Source organism: Sphaeroforma arctica (genome assembly GCF_001186125.1).
Source record: "Sphaeroforma arctica JP610 unplaced genomic scaffold supercont1.13925, whole genome shotgun sequence".
Taxonomy (NCBI): Eukaryota; class Ichthyosporea; order Ichthyophonida; genus Sphaeroforma; species Sphaeroforma arctica.
In genome coordinates this window covers 1-619 of record NW_014026633.1, presented here as the reverse complement: position 1 = coordinate 619, position 619 = coordinate 1, and the positions used below count along the sequence as shown (strand labels likewise).

General features: G+C 38.9%; 1 protein-coding gene across 1 annotated transcript; it reads right to left on the bottom strand.

The window, feature by feature from the left end:
* Positions 1-152: 152 nt before the first annotated feature.
* Positions 153-329, bottom strand: SARC_18125 (hypothetical protein; the record flags this gene model as incomplete). Its single annotated transcript, XM_014287791.1, has 1 exon — positions 153-329. A coding segment is annotated over one exon (177 nt), but the record flags the coding sequence as incomplete, so codon positions are not given.
* Positions 330-619: the final 290 nt, after the last annotated feature.

Sequence of the window (619 nt, the reverse complement as noted above, 5' to 3'; positions counted from 1 at the left end):
GCGCTGTATTTGAATCATCAATAGGTGGGCACAATGAAATATAAAATCAACACATACATCCAAAACTATAAATACATCATAACAAATATACATACATATTATACCACTATACCTACATCGTATTCACTATACGCCAAGCACAAGAAACTATCTCAGACTCCATCGTACCTACCAATGGGTGCGTTTCGGGGTCTCTTGTGAGAAGGTTCTCGTAGATCGTGTACGTACACAGAGCCGTTTCGATATCCTGTGAACACCTTCTGTGCAGTATGTGTTGCGCGCAAACATGTCATTTCTGTGGGCACGACACCCTTCTTGGCTGACTTCTGCTGATGTGTGGAATGGATATAGTTGAATGTAAAAGAGATCAGGAAACAGTCAGATAGGTCATATCAAAGTCCAGGCTTATTGATAGAATGTTTATTACCACTGCCTGAACCACGAATGAGCAATAGTCTGTTATATATACATCTATGCAGCAACGAGTGAATATAACCCAGATATGTACGTACAAGAACAGGTGAAGTTATCATCGTCGTACAATTTGTATTTTCTAGCAATTCATTTTATATATATATATATGTGTGTGTGTGTGTGTGTGTGTTGTGTGTGTGTGTGT